Genomic DNA, 21,652 nt, shown 5'->3' on the forward strand with positions numbered 1-21,652 from the left:
CAGAGCTCTGCTGGGGAGGTACAATGAGATTAATGCTGTTTGCATGCCTGCTCACACAACATGCATTCTGCAGCACATGGATCAATGAGTCATTTTGACTTTCAAGTTTAATTATTTAAGAAACAGGTTTTGTAAGGCTATAGCTGCCAATAGGTAGTATTCCTCTGACAGATTTCTTGCAAAATACATTGAAAACCTGCTGGAAAGTACTTACCATTCTAGGTGCCGTTAAGAACATTTGTGACTCATAAGAAGAGGTCAAAATATCAACATGAACTGGAGTTTCGAAGAAGTTGATTTCAACCCTCATGGTGACTTTGAGGGGTTCAAGACTCCAGTGGAGGAAGTCACTGCAGATGTGGTGGAGACAGCAAGAGAACTAGAACTAGAAGTGGAGTCCGAAGATGGGACTGCATCCCTGCAATCTCATGATACAATTTGAATGGAAATTTGCTTTTTATGGCTGAGCAAAGAAAACAGTTTTTTGAGATGGAATCTACTGCTGGTGAAGATGCTGTGAAGATTGTTGAAATGACAACAGAGGATTTAGAATATTACATTAACTTGGTGGATAAAGCATTGGTAGAGTTTGAAAAGGCTCACTCTGATTCTAGCCACATCTTGAACCACAATGACTTATGGGGCAAAGGCAAGATATTTGGGGATGTCTGAAGAATTTTCATTTAATCAGACAATTTTGTTGCATAAGTTCAGTAGTCTAATTTATTTTTAGTTGATTCAATCAGCCTAAATGTGAGAATACTCTTTAAAAAATAATCTCTTGGAGAATTAAAAAAAAAAGCCCAACAGTTTACAAATCTGATTCTGGCATGTTCTTCAGAATTTCTTCCTTCATAGCACTGTATTTATTTGTGTTGTTAATACAGCGGACTCTTGGAAGTAGACACAGGGATTGGGGTGCTGACCCCTCACACAGTTGAAAATCAACATATAACTTTTGGCTTCTCAAGAACTTAATTGCTGATAGCCTACTATTGACTGGAAGCCTAACCAATAACATAAAGGGTTGATTAGCACATATTTTGTATGTCATATGTTATGTACTGTATTTTATATTCTTACAATAAACTAAGTTTGAAATGTTTTTTCCAGATTGTCACAAATCTCCAAAACTTTTTCCAACATACTTATTGAAAAAAACCTTTGTATAAGTGGACCCCACAGTTCAAATCCTACCTTTCAAGAATCAGCTATATTTTATTTGTTATTTTGAGAGGAAAAGGTTGAGGAAGGAAGTGTTAATCTTTGAGATTACAAACCAGGAAAAATGTATTAGTCAAGATAGAGTGGGTTATGCTGTCATAACAGACATTCCCCCAAATCTCAACAGTTCAAAACAACAAAGGCTTATTCTCCCTCAGGCTGTATGTCCCTTTCCATTGTGGGTCAGCAGTTTCACCCTTGCCCCATCTCATCTCGTCCTCACTCTGAGACACAGAGTGATAAAGCTCCCACCACCTGGAACCTGGAACCTCACCACCTCTGTGGGGGAAGGGAACAGGGGCGACAAGGGGCTAGGAAGTGCAATCCTACCCAGAGGAGGCAGGAGGAGCACATTTGGAGAACTGCACAGAATTCCATGGGCCTTTAGGTGGGGGTTGCTGCTCATTTAACAAGTGTGCATCAGCACTTACTGGTCCTACACACTATCCAGGTGACCAAGAGGCTTCAGTAATGACTTCAGGTTAAATTGTAGGGAACAAATCAGGATGCAGGCAAAACGACTTCTGCATAACAAAACACGCTGGAATTCTATAGGAGAGAATTCTTTTTATTTAATTGATGAGAGAAGGCTTCATAGAGGAGTTTACTGGATAACAGTCTCAAAAGGAAAAAATTTTAATATTCAGGGATGGGACAGGGAGACAAAGAAGGGATTTCTGAGCAAAGGGAACAGCAGGACCAAAATAGTGCATTTTGGCACACCCACTGTATAATTGCACTACTAGTTTCACGGACAATGAATCTTAAAGCCCATTTCCTCATCCTGTGAGTCCCTGATACTTATCCTAGGGTTGTCATATTGGGGTACTGGGGATACTTTGTGGTAATTGTTTTATTCCTCTGGTGGAGTGAGTGTGTACATGTGTATGTATTCGTGTGTGTGTACATGTGTGTTTGCACATATGCACACTGAGTGCTACTGAGCACTTGGTACTTTCAAGAGGTACTTCTTCAAAGTTAATGGGTCCTTGTCAGAGTACTAAGAATATGATCTTCAGTTTTGACAAGCAGTATTTCACACCTGTTTTCTATCCTTTTGTTGCTCCTACCAAACAAACTATGTAACTTTTATCTTACATTCATTACAAGGGGCTCTGTCTCCACTTAGTTTCTCTGACCCCGAGATGTCCCTCCTCATACAAGGGCAGCTGGAGGCTGGTGGTTTACTTTGCTCTCCTACAGCTAGGCCACCCCTTCATGCTACTCAAGGCAAAGGGAGAGTTAGGAGCAGTAAGACCAAACTGATACGAACAACCATGTAACTATTATCATGACAGCAGAACTTGTGTTAAAATATCTGAGGCAGATGCCACCTCTCTGGGCCCAATGACCTGTCATCTACTAGGATGGGCAAAGGCCTCTTCAGTTAAGAAAACATAATGAAATGGGAAAGCCACTGAAAGCAATCCATCCAGAAATGTGAAGAGAGGAAAGCATGGGGGGCCACACCCCGGCATGAAGCAGGACAGAGGCAGGCAGGCCCATCGCCTTGGGTCAAAGGAATGATATGGACATGGCTCCGCTGTCACCCAGTGCAAAATGTGACAAGCTCTGACCATGGACTAGCATTCAGTTTTCAAGGCAACCGCAAGTCAGCAGACACGGCAAAACTGATCAGGGGGCCATTGGGGTCCAGCATTTGAAGGAACTTGAGAACTTGTCAAGAATGGAGCTTGTGCCATCCTGGGAAGGGGCCGGGCAAGTCTGAGCAGTCTGGATGGCCCAGGGCTCCTTTCTAAGACCAGTGAGTCACCTCCCTGGAGCTGAGGGGACTCCTCTAGGTGTCTGGTGAGCAGGACCTCAGGACCCAGACTACACTTCTCTCTCCATGCCAGTCCTGGGCCATGCTGTAGACAGTGGAGGCCAGGACCCTCACACCAATTCCACAACATGCTGCCTGGGAAACATTCACTGAAGGGGAACTTGACTCCATAAGTAACCTCCTCCCCAGGAGATTTGGGAGCTGGCAGGAATTCCCTATCAAACTTTGCTAACAGCAGTGCTTCTCAAACTTCATTCCACATTTCAATTACCTGGGAACTTCTAAATACACTGAAGCCAAAGCTATAATCCAGACCCACTAAATTATGATTTCTGGGGTGGGGCCTGGGTTTCAGTAGGTCTCCCAACTCCTCCGGGTGAATCCAAGGCACAGCAAAATGGTAGCACAAGCAGAAAACAGCTACTGAAAGCATGATCTGTGGACCAGCAGCAGCAGCTTCAGCTAGGAGCCTTTTAGAAATGCAGATTCCCAGGTCCCACCCAGCCCTGCTGGCGCTGACATGGCTGAATTACAAGATCCTCAAGTGCTTTTATTGCCCATTAAACCTTGATAAGTACCAGACGGGATGCCCTTTAATGGCACCTAATGGAGCCTGCTGATTGTAATTATCTCCGTAAATGGAGACCCCCCTCCTTCCCCAGTAATGCAGCAGTAATGACCTAGTGGCGGTGGGTGGGGGGCTGGGGGGGAAGGCATGTGGAGAGCAAGCCCCCAGAAGCTGTTAAAGAGGCTTAAAGAAACAGAAAATTTCTGGTTGATTGTTGTTCCTGCATGGATTAATGTTCACACTGCATAGACCTTTCAGAGGCCTACTTAGAGGGGTAGGTTTGTTTCCTACCCCATGCTTTCCCAAGACAGCTCCAAGCACTTTGTGCTTATCAGCAGTTTGATCCCCAGGGGCACCCCTGCTGCAGATGCTAATTCCCTTTTGCAGAAGCCCAGTGAGGTTCAGAGCCTGCCCACAGCCCCCTGCCTACCCAGTGGCAGAGGGAGGACTTTTGTTTATAGTTGTTGATTTGTTTCTCCTGTGTTACCAAAAGTAAGCTTTATATTACCATTAGCCTTGAGGAGGAGGAGTAAGGACCCAGGGTGTCAGGCAGAAACTGCACCCAAAAACAGTGCTGGGACTTCCTATAGCCACCCCACAGAAGAGCCTGGCCAGTGAGGGGCCCAGGGGAGAGGCGAAAATAGGATTAAAAGCTTTTCTTCACTTCATTCCTGTTTTGAGCTACAGAGGGCCCTACCGGACTCTTTCCCGCTCACCTCATCCTGCCTAGAATGACAGGGACCAGCTGGGAAAACTTTCTGGGACCACCACAGGGCCGCTGTCACTGTTACCAAGTCCAGACATGCACAGAGACTAAAGCCTCCTCTCTGGTCATAGCGCATAAACTCAACTGCACAACCAGGTCGACAGCATCACAGGCTGGCTGTACCTGAAGATAAGAAACACCACCTTCCAGACAGGGTGTCAGAACTGATGCTTTATTTTACCATGTTTCATTATTTTCAGAACAGCAGTGGCAACTAGAAACTTGTATGCAATGTGATTTGTATAACTGTAGAGTAAATAAAATATAATAGAGAATGGAATCATAACAATAAATACACCTTAAATATAAATATACATACTGATACCCAACTTGTATAAAAATCATGCTCTGCAAATGCTCAGTCCACATACTGTGTGGGGTACTGATGCCCAGATGGAGTGTCACGGGCTGACAAGTGTCCCATTAATTATAGATTCTTCCAGAGGGCTTATGTAAGAGCAACACATTACAAATCTTGGGGGGGAAAAAATCACAGAGCAATTTTTTTATATTTAATACATCTTTTGTTCTACAAAGAATGAGCATTTCTTAAATATTACAAACAGTGGGACAAATATACTAGCTTACAGATATGTACAATGTACTATTTTATACTTCAAAAATGCAGGAAGATAAGTTATATATATGTCACATATATATAATTTTAGATCTAATGAACAATTCAGTATTGCTCTTGTGTTGGTCTTGCTGTATTGCATGCATGCCCAGGGCATGCCCATGGCTTGTCACCAGAGGGAGGAGGGCCCGGCAGGGACAGGAGGGAACCCATGGAGCTCCATGCTATTACCAGAGTGCCATCTTCGAAGCAATATTCTGAGTTGTGTGACTTAACTGTGGCTAGGCTGAAAACTTCTGTGCCTGTACGCAGTGTAAGATGTGTCCTCAAGAACTGTAGCTACGTATTTGCGATGGGGCTACAAATGTGCCAAAGACATCTGATTCAGTGGCACTAACTCCTCAAGCCCTGAGACAGCTGGGGAGCCCCTAAGAGTATTTTGAGATGATCATCAACACCCTCAGTGCGGTGCATAGAAAATATCAGAACAAAGAGCCGAGATGGAGGTGCAGGGCCTTCCTTATAAACTCAGAGGCAAGCTACAAAGGGACAAAATATGTTCCGAGATCAGATTTGTACTTACTACAGGCTTCTCACATCAACGAAGCTCTAGACACATAAAAACACAGACACCAGCTTGAGAGGGCTACGAGGAATTCCAGCCTGGGGACGCTGGCAAGGAGGTCTCGCACTGGCCTCGAGGATGGACAGCTGGTGTGAGGTCACATCTGACTTCACAAAGGACCCACCCAAGCTCTCTAAAAATCCACCTTAGTACAAAGTCCTGTGCCTCCTTTCACTTAACCCATATCCACGTTACAAACTGATAACATCTCTGAGAATAGGAATAGAAAAAAAGGTAGGTACAAGCTGAAAAGCAGATGTTCCCGGAAACCCGCCCACTAGATGTCACTATGGAGGCCGCGGAGCAGCCCCCGGAAACAAACAGAAGGACCAGCCAGAGGCTGCGGCACGGGCACCGCGAGGAGCCTGCCAAGGGGCGCCGTGCCCCCATTGGCGCCCAGGCTGCCGCCCCGCCTGCTGCCCTGCCGGCCCCGCCTGAGCTCGCTTCTAGGGCCAGGGCAACAGGAACCCGGTGGAGCCAACGGTTCTCTGTGGGCCTCCCACACACCGAGCACATCACAGGGCCGGGTCAGCAGGAGAGCAGAGGGGAGACTACGCCAAGGACAATGGGCCAGAAAGGGCTGGTTTAGCACACGTTAGGTAAAGACACGGAAGGTGCAGAAGGGAGGAAACTCAAGGCAGGGTATGCACACATCTCCGACTTGACAGCTGCTCTGGCCAGCGCAGGAAGCTCCCCTGAGCGAGCCGGGGTGCACTGCAACCACCCTGCCTGCCAGGCGGGTGACAGGAAGCCCTGCTGAGGGTAGCTTCTGCCAACTGGACCTAACGGAACTCAGGCTGTCAGTGGGTGCTTTTGGACGGCAGAGCAAATGAGCCTGGATGAAGGGAGGGTGCTGAAGGTGCTGAAGGGGGCGCACCCCGCCCTGCCCACAACAGAGCAGCTCGCCCACCCCAGACACGGTCAGGAACCCACAGCGGCCATGATGTGGTTTGAAGGATTAAGGATGCACACAGAACATTAGGAGGAAAAGATACTTGATTCTAGAATGAACACTGCACTGAACAGCTCTTAGGAGACATTTACAATGGAACATGCAAGATACTCTATTACTTGAATGCATTTTCCAGGAGTACACTTCTGCTACAGATAGATCATCAAAAACACAGTGAACAACTTCTGTTTCAAAGTATTTCACTAAGGTGCAAGAATGGCGCCCGTATGTTCCTGTCATTTAGAAAAGTGGACGTGCTTCTGGTCTTCAGATGGCCTTTGTTAGCTGTTACCCAGCTGGATGCAGATTGAGTTATTGAAAAGAAAACCATCTTGGAGGAAAATAATTATCTAAAAATAGCTATTTCAATTGCTTTTATTTAAAATCTGAGGACTGGAAGAAGTTATACCCCTCGTGGGTCAGAGGAAGGAAACGGCACATTTCTAAAACTCTCAAAATATGACACATGGATGCATTATTGCAATGGTTGAGTAACATCAGTACATCGTCACTTAAACACTGAAGAATTTTTGACTCAGCAGCTCACCCTTAGTGAATTCGTCACTGTGTGTGAAAATAAACACTATAAAAGGTTAAAATGATACCCGCTAACTAGGTCTAGTGAGGTGAGGATACCCCCTCAGGGTAGCAAGGCTCTCAGGTCAGCTGGGAATTGACAGGAGCATCCTCTGGGGAGGCTGTCATATTATTGGTAATTCAGTTAAAGAACCATGAGATGGAACAGCTTTGGCCTGTCTTCTAACTGCCTCCTCCCCCTCCCCCCAGGGTGTCACAGGCTTCTGAGCAGAGGGTCGCCTGGCCTGGGCTGCTGCCTGTGGCTCCAGGGTGACATGCTCGCACACACATGCAGATGCAGCTGCTCCTCCCAGCACACGCCGCATCTGGGGATACGAGCCTTACCACCTCCTCGTGGCAAACCCCGCCTTCAGAATGGCTGGCCCCTCAATCCCTGTGATGCTGAGCTGCATGGTTTTCATCATAACCTCCCTGCTTCTGGAGGGGTATGCTTACTGTTGGTTGCATGAATTCCCTCTTATGGGCAACAGGGCGTGTCTCGGTCAAAATGTAATATCTAACACATGGGCATCGTACATGCTACCCGGAGGGCCGTGGGTTTCACATGGCAGGGATGGGGGTGAGGGGATGGTGAATGCCCAGGAAGGGTGCTCACATGATGGTGCATTTGCCCTTGAGCTTCTCTTTCCTTTTCTGCTGCTTGCTCTTCTTCCCATCGATCTGCAGGCTCACGGTCCTGCGCTTCTCCAAATTGAGCAGCTCCTGGAAGAGCTCCTTCACATTATGGTTGAGCTTGGCCGAGGTCTCCATGAAGGCACACCTCCACCTGCGGGCCAAGGCCTCTGCCTCCCCACTCTCCACCTCTCGGCTCGGGCTCTCGTCACACTTGTTCCCCACCAGCATCATGGGGATGCTCTCCACGTCCCCTTTGATCTCGCAGATCTGCTCATAGATGGGTTTGAGCTCCTCCAGGGACTGCCGGCTGGTGATGGAGTAGACCAAGATGAAGGCATGCCCTTTGGAGATGGACAGCCGCTGCATGGCCGGGAACTGGTGGCTTCCCGTGGTGTCCGTGATCTGCAGCGTGCAGATGCTCTTGTCACAGCTGATCACCTGCCGGTAGGTGTCCTCCACAGTGGGGATGTAGCTCTCCCGGAACGTGCCCTTCACAAACCTCAAGACCAGAGAGCTCTTGCCAACACCACCTGCCCCAAACACGGCCACCCGGTAATCGTTGCTCTGTTCCGGCATGTTGCTTGGGGGCCCAACTATAACCGAAGTACCTAGCAAGGGAACCAGATGTTTGAGAGCATTAGTTAAAAAAAATATTAAAAAGGATTGCTTTACCCTCTTTCAATAGCTTACAAATTGGAAGTGATAACGTGTGCTTTCACTCTCCCAACATTAGAGTAATACAAATTTCATTTTAGAATTCTATAGTTCTCAATCCAATAATTATAGTCAATCTGTTTTCAACAGGGCAGTTGATCTACTCAGGGGCCCAGTGGGACCAGTCTGTTTCTCTTATTGGACCATGATTCTGAGCACCGCTCACACACAGAGTGATCCCTATGCCCAGGGAAAAGATATCAAGGCAGAATCAGGGAGACACAGTGGGAAGACGGAAATTAATACCCCCAGCACATGCACGCATGCACACACACATCTCACAGTGTAGCCTGTTTCATCTGAAGTACTGTGAACACCCAATAGACTGCTCAAAAGAATACGTGATTTTTTCCATGAGTACAGGGAGGTGAGAATGGGGGAGGAACATGCTGCTAGCATCACGCAGTGTTTATGTTAACTCATGAAATCCTCACCACTTTTTAGAATTGGCAGCATTATTCCTGTTGCCCAAAAAAAGAAACTGGGAACAGGAGGAACTGGGGAATGTAATGCCCCAACTCCACACAGCCTGTGGGAGGTGAGGCTGGAGACAGAGTATCACTGATGCCATGCCCGTCCCACAGGCCACCTGGGCACAGAGCTGCTCAGTGGCCTGGGCACCACTCAGGTCACAGTGTGGACCAGATCATTAAGCAGCAAGAGCTGACACTTAATTAAGCAGCTTGGAAAGTAAAATAATTATAGGTGCTTTATTTTTAAGTATCATAAGGAGTCAGATATTATCCAGATGGTATGAACTCCTACAAAGGGTCATAAAATGGAGTGGAACAGGGTTTCCCTTCATCACAAAACGCCAGCCCCAGCCCAAGGGGAAAATGTGCTTTCCTCACACATAGAGATGACCTTCATGCTCTCACTGCTGTGGTAAGGAGGGATGTCTCACACACACGAAAGTAGAGAACTATACAACATCCAATTTTTTTAACCAAAGTAGATAAATAAAATGGTAATGTGGAAGCACAGAACTTACATTCTCTGGGGAAACCATTGTGCTTTCACTTTTCTACTTGTAGAGTCACTGAGAGACCATAATAAAAGGCACTGCTCAACTAAGTCATTTTCAGAGGCCAGTAAAAATTATTAAACATAATTAGCCATGGAAGGAAATAGTGTGTGCAGGAAAAAGAACATCAGATCAATGCCCAGGATGGTGGCATCCCAACTTCTGATATCTCTCTGAGCTCACCATGGAATTTGCCTCCAAATCCACTCAATTAAATACTCAGCTGTCCTTGTGGGCATTTTGGAATCCCTAACCTACCACAACACTGAAGAAAAATCAAATGCTAACAGAGGATGTAGAAAGATGTTAGGAAGTCCATTAACAGCACAAGATTATGGAGAAGGCTGCACAGAGTTTGATCGGTCTAGTAAATGTTCATGGGATCATTACAATCAGTTCAAGAGTGCAACGTTGCAATAAACTGTTCTACATACGAAAAAATGCAATGGTCCTTAGAGTCTGCTTTGAAACTCTCTGCAACCTCAGAATGAGCTTTTCTTTATGCTTGGAAATATCCTCACTCAGCCTTTCCTCGTATTATGATTACTAGGCCCCATTCTAGAGTGTAAGCATCCAGCTAGAAAGGGAACATGTCTTAACAAGCTCTGTACCCCAAAGCCTACCCAGGAGCTCTCAGTCTTCATCTCATACTCATTCTGTGTTGGGTGCATATGTTATCAGAGGGCTAAGGTGTCTCCATTATTAAGATGGCAACCAAACTATATAAAGCAAACACTAAACATAAAAAGGGAAGATGTCAGAGCTACCGTTATTCATCTGTTCAAGAAATACCTTTTGAGCTTCCTTTAAAAGCCAAGGTCTGGTCAAGGGGCCAGAAAACACATGTTCAGGGAACTTAGGATCAAGTGGAGCAGACAGACATGAAAAGGTAACTTTATGAATATTTAATAAATTATGTCATACCAGTGCTCCAAAAGAGAGATCTGAAGGAGCCGAATCAAGCCTGGGGCATCAGGCCCAACTTCCCTGAGGAGATGCCATGGGAGCAGGTACCTGAATGGTGCCCAGGAGGCAGGCAGGTGAAAAGGTACAAAGTTCAATGTGAATATATGAGACAGGTCTGGGGCAATAACTGCATCTTCAACTCTCTGGCAGTTCCTAAACCACGAAGTATATTCTTCTGCCTCAGAGTCGTTCCTTAATTTTATGAAAATCCCTTTATATAATATGCATACTCAGTGCTTATCCTGTGGACACTCACAGCAGCAGAACACAGGCAGGCACAGAAAGGCACACCCTGCCTAGTAGATGCTGTTGTAAAGTCATAAACAAAGGTGGGAGGAGAACTTGGCAGGGCATCTAGTTCTGCTGGGGCCTCAGGAAAGATTTCACAGGGGGCTGGGTGGGATGGTGGCATGATGGAAGGTGTGTCAGGAGAAAGGGCCTCTTGGAGGTTCACGGGGCAGGAGTAGACCCAGTGTCATGCCCTAATAGAAAGCTGGTGTGAACTGGCATCTGGGGCAGGGCTGGGAGAGCAGGTGTTAATCAAGATAAAAAGCAGAGGAGAGAAGTAGGTGATAGACAGTGAGGAAGACCTTTTCACATTTGCAGGACAAACAAGTAGAGATACATGAGATGAATGGGTTACATATGAAAGCTCAGCAAAGAGGTCTAGTCTAGTGACAAATACCTGGGTATCATCCATACATAAATAGCAGTATAATAAGTGAAAATGACCAGAGAGAAGGCATGTAACATGAGAGAAGGCGAATCAGTGTATCCTAGGAGGAGTATCTGGAAAGTTACTTAAACTTTCCACACTTGAGCTGCCTGAGGTACAGAGATAATAACACCACCTTCTTCACAGAGCTGCTGTGGACACTTAGTGAGACAAGATCAATCACTTAGCACAGGTGCCAGTGAGAAGTTCTCTGGTTATTTCAAGAAGGACTCAGGACAAAGGGGGTCACAAAGATGCAGTGAGGGAGAAAGCTGGAGAGAAGATGACAAAATGCTAAGGGACTTAAAAAATGTCAAAAGACACTGAGGGGATGCAGCTAAAGCAGTGCGTAAAAGGAAATTATAGCTATAAATACCTATATTAAATGAGAAAAAAAACTAAAATCAATAACCTAATCTTCTACCTTAAAAGAGAAAATTAAACCCAAAGGAAGAAAAATGAAGAAAAGATTGTGTTACAGTGGAAATAAATAAAATAAAGAATAGGAAAACATACTGAAAAATCAGTAACACCAAAAGCTGGTTGTTTGAAAATATCAACAAAATTAACAAGCCTTTTGCTAGACTGGCCAAAGAAAAAGTGAGATCAAATTATTACAATCAGGAATGAAAAAAGAGATATTACTACTGAATTTACAATAAAAAGGATTATAAGGGACTTCTATGATCAACTGTATGCCAACAAGAAAGACTTAGATGAAACCAACACACACTCCCAAAGTTGACTCAGGAAGAAGTAAAAAAATCTAAGTAGACCTATAACAAGATAGAAATTTAAAAAAAAAACTATACACAAAGAAAACTCATGTCTAGACGGCTTCACTGGTGAATTCCAGCAAACATCTGAAGAAGAATTAATACCAAAGCTTCATAAACTCTTCGAAATAATTGGATAGGAAAGAGTACTTCTCCCTCTTTTTCAGTCTAGTAATACCTTCATAGTAACACCAAAGTAATAACTAGGAAACTACAGACCAATATCACCTGTGAGTATAGATACAAAAATCCTCAACAAAATATTAGCAAATATATGTAAAAAGGATTATGCATAATAACCAAGTGGGATTTAAACCAAGAATTCAAAGTTGGTTTGACATCTAAAAATTAATACAACATACTGTATTAATAAAAGACAAAAAGAACCATGATAATTTCAGTAGATACAAAACACTGAAAAATTTTAAAAAATTCAGTACTCAATCATGATTTTTTAAAAAAGACAAGAAACTTAATAAACCAGGAATAAAAGGGAACTTCCTTTTATTAGAATAAAAATATATTAATAATTAATAAAAAATAAAAATTCTTTTTATTTAATAAAAGGGAACAAACCAGGAATATAAAGGACATATAATGAAAAATCCTCAGCTAACACAACACTTGGTGAGAAACTGAGTGTTTTCTCCCTAAAATCAAGAAAAAGACAAGTTCCCACACTTGCAGCTTTTAAACATTTTACTGGACTAGGATAATTAGCAAGAAAATGAAATAAAAGGAGTCTAGATTGGAAAGGAAGAAATGAAACTATCTCTATTGCAGATGGCCTATGTATATAGAAAACCCTAAGGAATCTACTATAAAACAATAAGAACTAATAAATTAGTTCAACAAGTTTCAGAATCCAATATTCATATAAAAATCAACTGTAATTCTACACACTTGCAATGAACAATCTGAAAATGAAATTAAGAAACCAATTATACTTATAATATCAGCAAAAAAATAAGATGCTTAGGAATAATTTTAACAAAAAATAAAATTTACACCCTGAAAACTACAAAATATTGTTGAAAGAAACTGAAGAACTAGATAAGTGGATAGATACCCATGTTGATATATCAGAGGAGTTAATTTTGTTAAAATGACAATATTCTGAGTCACCTACAGATTCAATGTAATCCCTAAAGAAAACCCCAACTGACTACTTTACAGAAATTGACAAGCTGATCCTGAAATTTATATGAAAATTCAAGAGACTCAGAATAGTCAAACATGTTGAGTAATAATAAAAATAAAGAGCAAATTTGGAGGACACACACTTCCTGGTTTCAAACTCACTACAAAGCTACAATAATCAAAGGAGTATGGTACTGGCACAGAATAGAGATGAACAGAAAATTCAGAGCCCAGAAATAAGCCCCCAAATTTATAGTCAATTGATTTTTTAACTAGGGTGCCAAGAAAACCCAGAGGAGAAAGAAGTCTTTTAACAAATGATGCTGGGACAACTCGATATCTACATGCAAAAGAATGGAGTTGGACCCCTCCCTCACACTGTATACAAAAATTAACTCAAATTGTATCAAAAACCTAAATGTAAGAGCAGAAACTATAAAGCTCTTAAAAGAAAATATAGGCATAATTTCTTGATTTGGCAATCATTTCTTAGATGTGATACCAAAAGCATGAGCAACAAGATTAAAAATAGAGACATTTGATTTCATCAAAATTAAAAATGTTTGTATATGGAAGGACACTCTTATGAAAGTGAAGAGACAACCCACAGAAAAAGGAGAAAAAATTTTCAATACACATTTCTGATAAGCGATTAATTCTAGAATATATAACAAACTCCTAAAATTCAACAACAATAAAAATCCCATTAGCCAGATTAATAATGCCAGATTAATGTTCAGTAGAAATTATAAGAATATTTGTAACATAAAAAGCAATCCACTGGAACTGATACTGGAATACAGCAAAGTTGTAGGATCAAAATTAACACACAGAAATCTGTGGCTTTCCTATACACTAACAATGAACCAATAGAAAGAGAAATCAGGAAAACAATTCCATTCACAATTGCATCAAAAAGAATAAAATACCTAGGAATAAACCTAACCAAAGAAGTGAATGACCTATACCCTGAAAACTATAAGACACTCTTAAGAGAAATTAAAGAGGACACTAACAAATGGAAACTCATCCCATGCTCTTGGCTAGGAAGAATTAATATAGTCAAAATGGCCATCCTGCCCAAAGCAATATACAGATTTGATGCAATCCCTATCAAATTACCAACAACATTCTTCAATGAACTGGGACAAATAGTTCAAAAATTCATATGGAAACACCAAAGACCCAGAATAGCCTAAGCAATCCTGAGAAAAGATAAAGTGGGGGGGATCTCACTCCCCAACTTCAAGCTCTACTACAAAGTCATCGTAATCAAGACAATTTGGTACTGGCACAAGAACAGAGCCACAGACCAGTGGAACAGATTAGAGACTCCAGACATTAACCCAAACATATATGGTCAATTAATATTCAATAAAGGAGCCATGGACATACAATGGGGAAATGACAGTCTCTTCAACAGATGGTGCTGGCAAAACTGGACAGCTACATGTAAGAGAATGAAATTGGATCACTGTCTAACCCCATACACAAAAGTAAATTCAAAATGGATCAAAGACCTGAATGTAAGTCATGAAACTATAAAACTCTTAGAAAAAAACATAGGCAAAAATCTCTTGGACATAAACATTAGCGACTTCTTCATGAACATATCTCCCCGGGCAAGGAAAACAACAGCAAAAATGAACAAGTGGGACTATATCAAGCTGAAAAGCTTCTGTACAGCAAAGGACACCATCAATAGAACAAAAAGGTACCCTAAAGTATGGGAGAATATATTCATAAATGACAGATCTGATAAAGGCTTGACATCCAAAATATATAAAGAGCTCATGCACCTCAAGAAACAAAAAGCAAATAATCCAATTAAAAAATGGGCAGAGGAGCTGATCAGGCAGTTCTCCAAAGAAGAAATTCTGATGGCCAACAGACACATGAAAAGATGCTCCACATCGCTAGTTATCAGAGAAATGCAAATTAAAACCACAATGAGATATCACCTCACACCAGTAAGGATGGCTACCATCCAAAAGACAAACAACAACAAATGTTGGTGAGGTTGTGGAGAAAGGGGAACCCTCCTACACTGCTGGTGGGAATGTAAATTAGTTCAACCATTGTGGAAAGCTGTATGGAGGTTCCTCAAAATGCTCAAAATAGACTTACTATTTGACCCAGGAATTCCACTCCTAGGAATTTACCCTAAGAATGCAGCACTCCAGTTTGAAAAAGACAGATGCACCCCTGTTTATCGCAGCACTATTTACAATAGCCAAGAAATGGAAGCAACCTAAGTGTCCATCAGTAGATGAATGGACAAAGAAGATGTGGTACATATACACAATGGAATATTATTCAGCCATAAGAAGAAAACAAATCCTACAATTTGCAACAACATGGATGGAGCTAGAGGGTATTATGCTCAGTGAAATAAGCCAAGCAGAGAAAGACAAATACCAAATGATTTCACTCATCTGTGGAGTATAAGAACAAAGGAAAAACTGGAGGAACAAAACAGCAGCAGAATCACAGAACCCAAGAATGGACTAACAGTTACTAAAGGGAAAGAGACTGGGGTGAATGGGAGGGTAGGGAGGGATAAGGGTGGGGAAGAAGAAAGTGGGTATTATGATTAGCATGTATAATGTGGGGGGAGGCATGGGGAGGGCTGTGCAACACAGAGAAGACAAGTAGTGATTCTACAACATCTTACTATGCTGATGGACAGTAACTGTAATGGGGTTTGTGGGGGGGACATGGGGTAGGGGAGAGCCTAGTAAACATTATGTTCTTCAAAAAAAAAAAAAGCAATCCACTGAATACATATATTCATACACTGATAAAAAGCAACACAAAGAATGATACATGTAACAGCGTGGTTGAATCTGACAGTGGAGATGCAACAGGCAGCCTGCTGGGCCATCAGGGAAATGCAGATCAAAACCACAATGAGGTACTACTTCACACACTAGGATAGCTATTATCAAAAACAAAAACAAACAGAAAGCAAATAGAAAATAACAAGTTTTGAAGATATGGAGAAATGAGAACCCTTGTACATGGCTGACAGGAATCCAATGTGGTACAGCCACTGTGAAAAAATTAAACAGAAGTACCATATGATTTACCCACCAATTACCCAGCAATTCACTTTGTGGGGAAATGACCAAAATAATTAAAACAGATATATGATTTATCTGTGGATATTTAATTGAAATAATTGAAGAGGTACTTGCATACCCAAGTTCATAGAGGTACTATGCACAAAAGCCAAAGGTGGAAGCAACTCAGTATTCATCAATGGATGAGTGTATAAACAAAATACAGTATATACACACAATGGAACATTAGTCAGCCTTAAAGGGGAGGGAATTCTGACACATGCTACAACGTGGATGAACCCAGAGAACATTATAGTAAGTGAAATAAACCAGCCACTAAAGGGCAAATACCATATGATTCCACATATACAAGGTCCTTAGAGTAGTCAAGTTCAGAGGGACAGAAAGCAGAATGGTGAACACCAGGGCTGGGGTAGGGGAGAATGCAATTAGCATTTAATGGGGACAGAGTTTCAGTTTAGGAAGGGGAGGACTTCTGCAAATGGATGGCGGTACGACAGTGTGACTGTGCCTAATGCCACTGCGAAGTACACTTGAAATGGTGAAAATAGTACCTTTTCTATTTGTATATATTACCACCACAAAAATCTATGATTGTAAGTGGAAATATTTTTAGCAACAACAGAACCGTGAACTAATGACCACATTCATAATGTGAACACAATTAGCAGCATAGGCTGAGCAGAGAGACCCTCTCCTTTGCCTCCACATTATACAGTAGAAGCAATAAAAGTCTAATCTGATCTGACAAGGCAAAATAATCTAATTTCCTGAGACCCAATAAAATTTGCACCTATGCCCCGGTCCTATTTTGTATTGTATTAATGGGAACGTGAAGCATCATGATTAGCCACAGCATTTAAAACTAAGCCCGTAGACGAAATGAGATGTCCTGCACTGGATTTTAAAGACTTAGTATAAAAAGAATCTTAAATATTTCATTCCTAATTTTGATACTGATTAGAAGTTGAAATGATATTCCCTATACATTGGGTAAATAAAATCTATTATTTAAGTTAACTTCACCTGCATCTTCTTTTACATGCAGTTACTAGAAAATGCAGGATTACATTTGTGGCTCACATTGTACATTTACTCGTCTGCACCGCTCTGAAAAAAAATTCTTACATTTTTTAAGAAAAATTTAATAACAGGTTATAATTAACCCAATATTTAAAATTTAAGTAAGCTTGATTTTTAAAAAAATGTTTAGAATCCTCTTATTAGTAATGAAAGGTAAAAAGCCATGAGCCATTGGAAATAACCCTGCTTTTCCTGCTGTGGTAAAATGTATGAAAACACCAAAGTGCCTGATGGTAAACAACAAGGCATTTCTCTCTCAGAATCCTATAGGAAAATAAATAGAAAGTAATGCTGAACGTGGGAAGAAACTAACATTAGAATATGTGTGTTTTCTCTCCCCACCCACCTCAAATATCTGCCATGAAGGCAGGGCCCTGCGGGATTCACTCCCAGCATATCAATTCAGCCAACACAGTGCAGGATGCACCGGAAACACTTAGCACATATTGATTCATTACCTCCTGTTGAAATACATTTGTATTCAACAATGTAGTCAACTCAGCCAACCAAGGAAAATTGTATCAGAGAAGATAACAGAACTCTTTAAAAACAAAAAACAAAATATGGTTTGGAAAAATCTACATAAAAGTAACCACTCATAGGTTGGCAATGGCAACTGAAATAAAAATTACAAAAGGGTATGTGGTAACATCACAGAGACAGAACCAGAGGTGAATGAGCTTGTTATACCATTCATCAGTAAGTTATTGCAGCAAAGAAGTTGAAGCCAAAAGTAGGCAGAAGTTGCTGGATGTCATGCATTTGAATTTTTAAAAATTTTAATATATAAAATAAGCCTTTAAGATATAGATTCTTTACAATGCTTCATATGGAGATGAGAAGCCACCATTAAAATGTTTCCTACCACATGATGGTTCACTATTTTGTGGCAAAGAAAATGTAAATGTTGCAGAACTAAAAGGCAAAAGGCATGTGTGTTTTCTTTTATACAAAAAGCAATGCTCTAAATTCATTACCACTTTCTGTATGTCAGGTGGCCTTTAGTAGTATGCCATGTAGCAGGTATTTTCTAAAAACAAGCATACTTCCTTCGTCCCTATACTATAAAGGTGACACTTTAAACATGAGGGAGGGACACAGTACTTACCTTGGAAAAACAATTATCCTATGAAGAGAGCATTTTGAAGAAAGCAATATAAAAAAACTTCCAGGTAAGTGATATTACCAAGATGGCAACATAGGTCACGACTGACTACACTCCTTTTCACAAGAAGAACAAGTAACAACTATTATTCAAGAACAGGACACCACTGAAAAAAATCCTAGAACTGGGGGGATGAGGTGGAAGCACCCCATGCATTACAGAGACCAAGGCAGGCTGCATTAAAGGACTAAGGGGAACAGCTTCACACTGAGTGCACTGCCCCACCCCCAGGCCAGGGCACCACTCAGAGACGTCACCCCAGCCTGCCTCTGATTCTTCAGTGGGAAAAGAGAACCTGGGCGGATGACTAGACCACAGCACTGTGGGTCACTCTGCAGGAACCTCTACTCTGATCTCACACCATGGGGATTGCAGGGGAATCTGCAGGGCTCAACCATGGAGAATCTGACTGACAGAGAATGGGGGGGGCTTGGAATAACCAGCACTTGAACCTTAGCACACTGAGTGATAAATGCCCAAGTAGTAATTTCAACCAGGGGCTGCAGAATCAGGTTGGTGGCACACTCTGACCAGGGAACTTGGTAGGGTAGATCTGCCTGATTCAGATCCTCAAACAAGGAGTTTTACTGGCCCTAGAGCCCGGTTTGTCCACACTCAGGCAAGCAGCTGAATCACAACCCCTCCTGATATGAGGGGGTCTTCCCATCTGACCATAGCAGCTGGAGACAACCCTGGAAGCCCTGCAGCCCAGTGGCACTGAGGCAGAGGCAGGCAAGTAAGCCAATATTTTGCAAAACAAAGCCAGCGGCCCTGTTTGGCTAGGGAACTTGCAGTGTGGGTCAGCCTGAGTTAAGACAACAGAGTTTCACCAGCTTTAGAGCTGTTCCTCCTGCTGCACCCAGGCAAGAAATCTAATTCATAGCCCCACTCATCACTAACACAGCCTTTAGTCTGCCTAACCAGGGAAACCAACCAGAGCATACAGAAATCTGGGAAGCCCATTTCACAGCCCTATGCACAGTAGCACTTGAACAAAGAGCACAGCCCTGTAGCTTCTCCCATCTGCAGAGCAAAACCAGTGGCCTCACCTGACCAAGGAATTCAGTGCACACTCTGGCTTGATTCAGATCCCCAAACAATGAGGTGTACAGGCCCTAGGACCGAGCCTGCTGTCCTGCTAGGGCAGGGAAGCTAGATCACAGCCCCAGCTACTACTGAGCATAATACCCAGTCCCAACCACCTAGTGAGCCTGACCAGAGAATCCAGGCAACTGCAAACCCATTTCACAGCCCTACTTCGGTAGGGAACCCAGCCAGCAGGCCTACTCAACTGTTCTCAGCCAGTGGAAAAACCCTCATCCCTACCCTACCCTTAGGGCTTGAACAGTTGCCTCACCCAAAAAATAGACAATAATAGCAGGCCCCACCTGCCCAAGGGCATTACCAGCAGACACACCCAGAAACCCAAACTGAACTATCTGGCAGATTATGGTCTCTCCCAAAGCAAACCTCTAAAAGCTGGAAGAGGAACCTGATTACCTAAATGCACATATACCACTCTAAGGATTCAAGGATCATGAAAAATAAGGTAAATACAACACCAGCAAAAGAACTCAGTAGTGTTCCAATGACTGAGCCTAAAGAAATGGAGATATATGAACTGTCAGACAAATAATTCAGTATAGCCCTAGTAAGGAAATTTAGTGAACTACAAGAAAACAAAGAAAAACAACTAAAGGAATTTAGAGAAACAATACATAAACAAAATGAGTAGTTCAACAGTGAAATAACAACCATACAAATAAAACAAAAAAAGCAGAAATCTTAGAATTGAAAATTACAGTAACTGAAGAATTCAAGAGTTTCAAAAGTAGGCTTGAACATGCAGAAGAAAGAACAGTGACGTGGAGACTAGGACATTGTAAATTACCCAGTAGTGGAGCAAAAAGTGAAAAAGAAGAAAGCTTATGGAAGTTATGGGACACAATGAAACACAATTAAAAGAAACACATTATGTGAATTCCAGAGGGAGAGGAGAAAGAGAAAAGGACAGAATGTACATTTAAAGTAGTAACGGCTGGAAACTTCCCAAACCTGGGGAGAGAAATGGAAATCCAGACCCACGAGGCCCAGAAGATCCCAAATAGGTTGAATCCAAATAGGGTTACAGACACATTAAAATTAAGTTCTCAAAAGTCCAAGACAAAGAAAATTTAAAGAGCAGCAAGAGAAAAAAGAGATCTTACATTATAAGGGAATCCCCATAAGAGGACCAGTGGATTTCTCAACAGATTTCTCAGGCCAGGAGAGAATGTAATGACACATTCAAAATACTGAGAGAAAATAACCGTCAATCAAGAATTTTACATCCAGCAAAACTGTCCTTCAGAAATAAAGGAGGAATAAAGACTTTGCTGAACAAACAAAAGCAAATGAAGTTTGTTACCATCATACCTGCCTTACAAGAAATGCTAAAGGGAGTTCTTTGAGTGGAGTAAAGGAACATCAGTTAACATCATAAACATATAAGAAGATAATATAAATCTCACTGGTAATGGTAAAAACATAGTCACAGTTAGATTCTGCAATATGGTAATAGTGGTGGATAAATTACTTACAACTCTAGTTTACTACTTGGACATAACTGGCATGCTCCTGCCTCAGGACCTTTGCACTGGCTAGTCCCTCTATCTGGACCACTCTGCTACCTCAATCTTCTGCAGGCCTATGTTCAAATGTCACCTTCTCAATGAGACTCTCATTCTATCTTAATTCATAATCCCAAACTCAACCCTGACAGTCTGTAACCTCTTCCTGCCTTATTTTCCTTCATAGCAAGCATCTCTTTCTGACATACTATGCAATTTACTTTTTAAACATTGTGTTTCCTTCCACTATATTATAAGGTCCAGAAGGATCTGTTATACTCACTGTTGTCTCCCCAGTGCTTGAACACTGCCTGGCCTTTAGGAAGTGTGCAGTAGGAATCTACTTGGTGTGTTAATTAAATCTGTATTTTACTTCTAATGAAAAGACTGGGAAGGTCAGTCTAAGCAGTGTGCCTCAGGTGAGAGCCATGTAAGCAGAGGTCTTAGATATCATGTCTACATGGCCATGAACCAGTGGTCATTAAATACACTTTGGTGAATTGAGTGGGATCTCAGATGTGGCTTCCAGGCTGAAGCAACAAAGAACTAGTGCGGACTGTGCCACTATTTCAATGACAGGGCAGTTCTGTTGCTGATGTCTGATCCACAGTCCTCTGCTTGGTTATATATCAAAAAAGCTAGACCAAGACCATGTGCAGGACCCATGGAG

At 42.2% G+C, this 21,652-nt stretch overlaps 1 protein-coding gene across 2 annotated transcripts in view; it reads right to left on the reverse strand.

Moving 5' to 3' along the window:
- Positions 1 to 4,503: 4,503 nt before the first annotated feature.
- DIRAS2 (DIRAS family GTPase 2) overlaps positions 4,504 to 21,652 on the reverse strand; it is a 31,826-nt gene continuing 14,677 nt past the window's right edge. For both annotated transcript variants that reach the window (XM_036913018.2, XM_036913019.2), the window contains exon 2: positions 4,504 to 8,315. In XM_036913018.2, the coding sequence (XP_036768913.1) occupies positions 7,684 to 8,283 (600 nt within the window). In that variant the 5' untranslated portion in view covers positions 8,284 to 8,315 and the 3' untranslated portion in view covers positions 4,504 to 7,683. The remainder of the gene's footprint in view (positions 8,316 to 21,652) is intronic.

The sequence above is a fragment of the Manis pentadactyla genome, chromosome 3 (assembly GCF_030020395.1).
Source record: "Manis pentadactyla isolate mManPen7 chromosome 3, mManPen7.hap1, whole genome shotgun sequence".
Lineage (NCBI taxonomy): Eukaryota > Metazoa > Chordata > Mammalia > Pholidota > Manidae > Manis > Manis pentadactyla.